Source organism: Pochonia chlamydosporia (genome assembly GCF_001653235.2).
Source record: "Pochonia chlamydosporia 170 chromosome Unknown PCv3seq00013, whole genome shotgun sequence".
NCBI classification, from domain to species: Eukaryota; Fungi; Ascomycota; class Sordariomycetes; order Hypocreales; family Clavicipitaceae; genus Pochonia; species Pochonia chlamydosporia.
The window spans coordinates 40,528-41,970 of NW_019154048.1; the positions used below are offsets into that span (position 1 = coordinate 40,528).

A 1,443-nucleotide genomic window follows, 5' to 3' on the forward strand; every position below is an offset into this window, starting at 1 on the left:
TTACTCAAGTATCAATCCAACACACATCGCTATGACTGGTCAAGTACTGGAATACTCACACCATATCTCTCTACATTTTGAAATTCTCTAGAAATGCTGAACAGTGCATCCTTCCACAGTGAGCCATCTTCTTGCTCCCGTGGTAATATGATGTGGAAATGCTCCACATGTTTCATCTCTGCCAATGGTGCCAGAAGCTCTTCCTCCTTGCCAATTAATTGCGTCCTTTGATCTCCAGACGCCCATACTGCAACCCTCAAAGTCTTCAAATGAGGCAGCCTGGCTAGTTTAGCCCAAACATCGCGCCAGACTTCCTCGCCATTAGGTGCGCAAATGGTGATAGAAGGATCCCATGCTTGCGGGTGGCTATCAAAATACTGGCTGTAGCCGAGGGCAAAATGCCAGCCAAATTCGATATGCTTAATAGAGGCAATGTGCTCTGGAAGGAGAAAGTTGGGTAGTAGTGTGAAGGGCTGCTTAGTACCTTCATAACCAAAGCCATCACAGAACGTGTTGGAAGAGTATAAGTAAGCAATAGATTCAACGTAGCTGAGATATGTGAGCACCGATGATATATATTCAGCAGGACATAGTATATAGGTGCTGCTTACGCTGCTCGGCATACAAGTGGTACGTTTAATAAGTCTCGTTTTGGCCACCAGCCATCGTCGGTGATTTTTTGCGCTTGAACCAACCTTCCTTTCTTAATGGTGAGATACAACTTCTGGCTACCTATAGCAAAACGCCATAATTGCATGCGCATTTCTCGAGGTAGCCGACTGAACAGCAACGATTGCGACTGTGTATATGTGCGCTGGTTTGAAGCGGCAAGTCCCCTCTCAGCCAAAGCCGCTGCAAGAGGGCCATTGTACTCCAGTGGGTCGAATGGTGGCCTTGGAGACGTCAAGGCTTTAGGTTCGTGTTTTTTAGGATATAGTTTGGCGTGCGGCTCTTCGATCTCACGAGGTGTTAACGGCTTCTTCGAGAGCACAGGATCCTCATACTTATTAGGATGTTTCTGGGCTAATGGCGATGGGTTCGTCAATGCCGAATCTCCGAGTTTGCCGCTCGCAGTGCCTTTCTTAGAGCGGAAATGATCGAGAAATCCCATTTTGCGGTATTTACGGAGTTAAATTTATTAGGGGCGATGTTGAGTTGAGCTGAGACGAGAGAACGCCTGACCTGACCAATCACACAAAAGCGCGTTATTGGACTACTCGTGTGTAGCGCTTGAGGTTACTTAAAACCGAGCTATTCAACACCGTGGCAGACTGATAATTTACTGTTTGTAATATCCCACAAAGTGCTATCTAGAGTAGCTTCACTGAACCGAATACTGTAAATAGATTGGCGCTCTTTCACCCTCAGCTGCTAGTCGCGTCGCTGTTCCAATTGTGTGTGCTTTAGCTAGGGGGTTATTTCGTCGTCTTCAATGCAAGAGTG

At 46.6% G+C, this 1,443-nt stretch overlaps 1 protein-coding gene across 1 annotated transcript; it reads right to left on the reverse strand.

Moving 5' to 3' along the window:
* Nucleotides 1-1,111, reverse strand: VFPPC_12262 (hypothetical protein; the record flags this gene model as incomplete). The annotated part of the gene is made up of 3 exons (XM_022428818.1): nt 1-3; nt 60-549; nt 612-1,111. The coding sequence occupies 3 exons, from the start codon at nt 1,109-1,111 to the stop codon at nt 1-3; spliced, it is 993 nt and encodes a 330-aa protein (XP_022283984.1).
* Nucleotides 1,112-1,443: the final 332 nt, after the last annotated feature.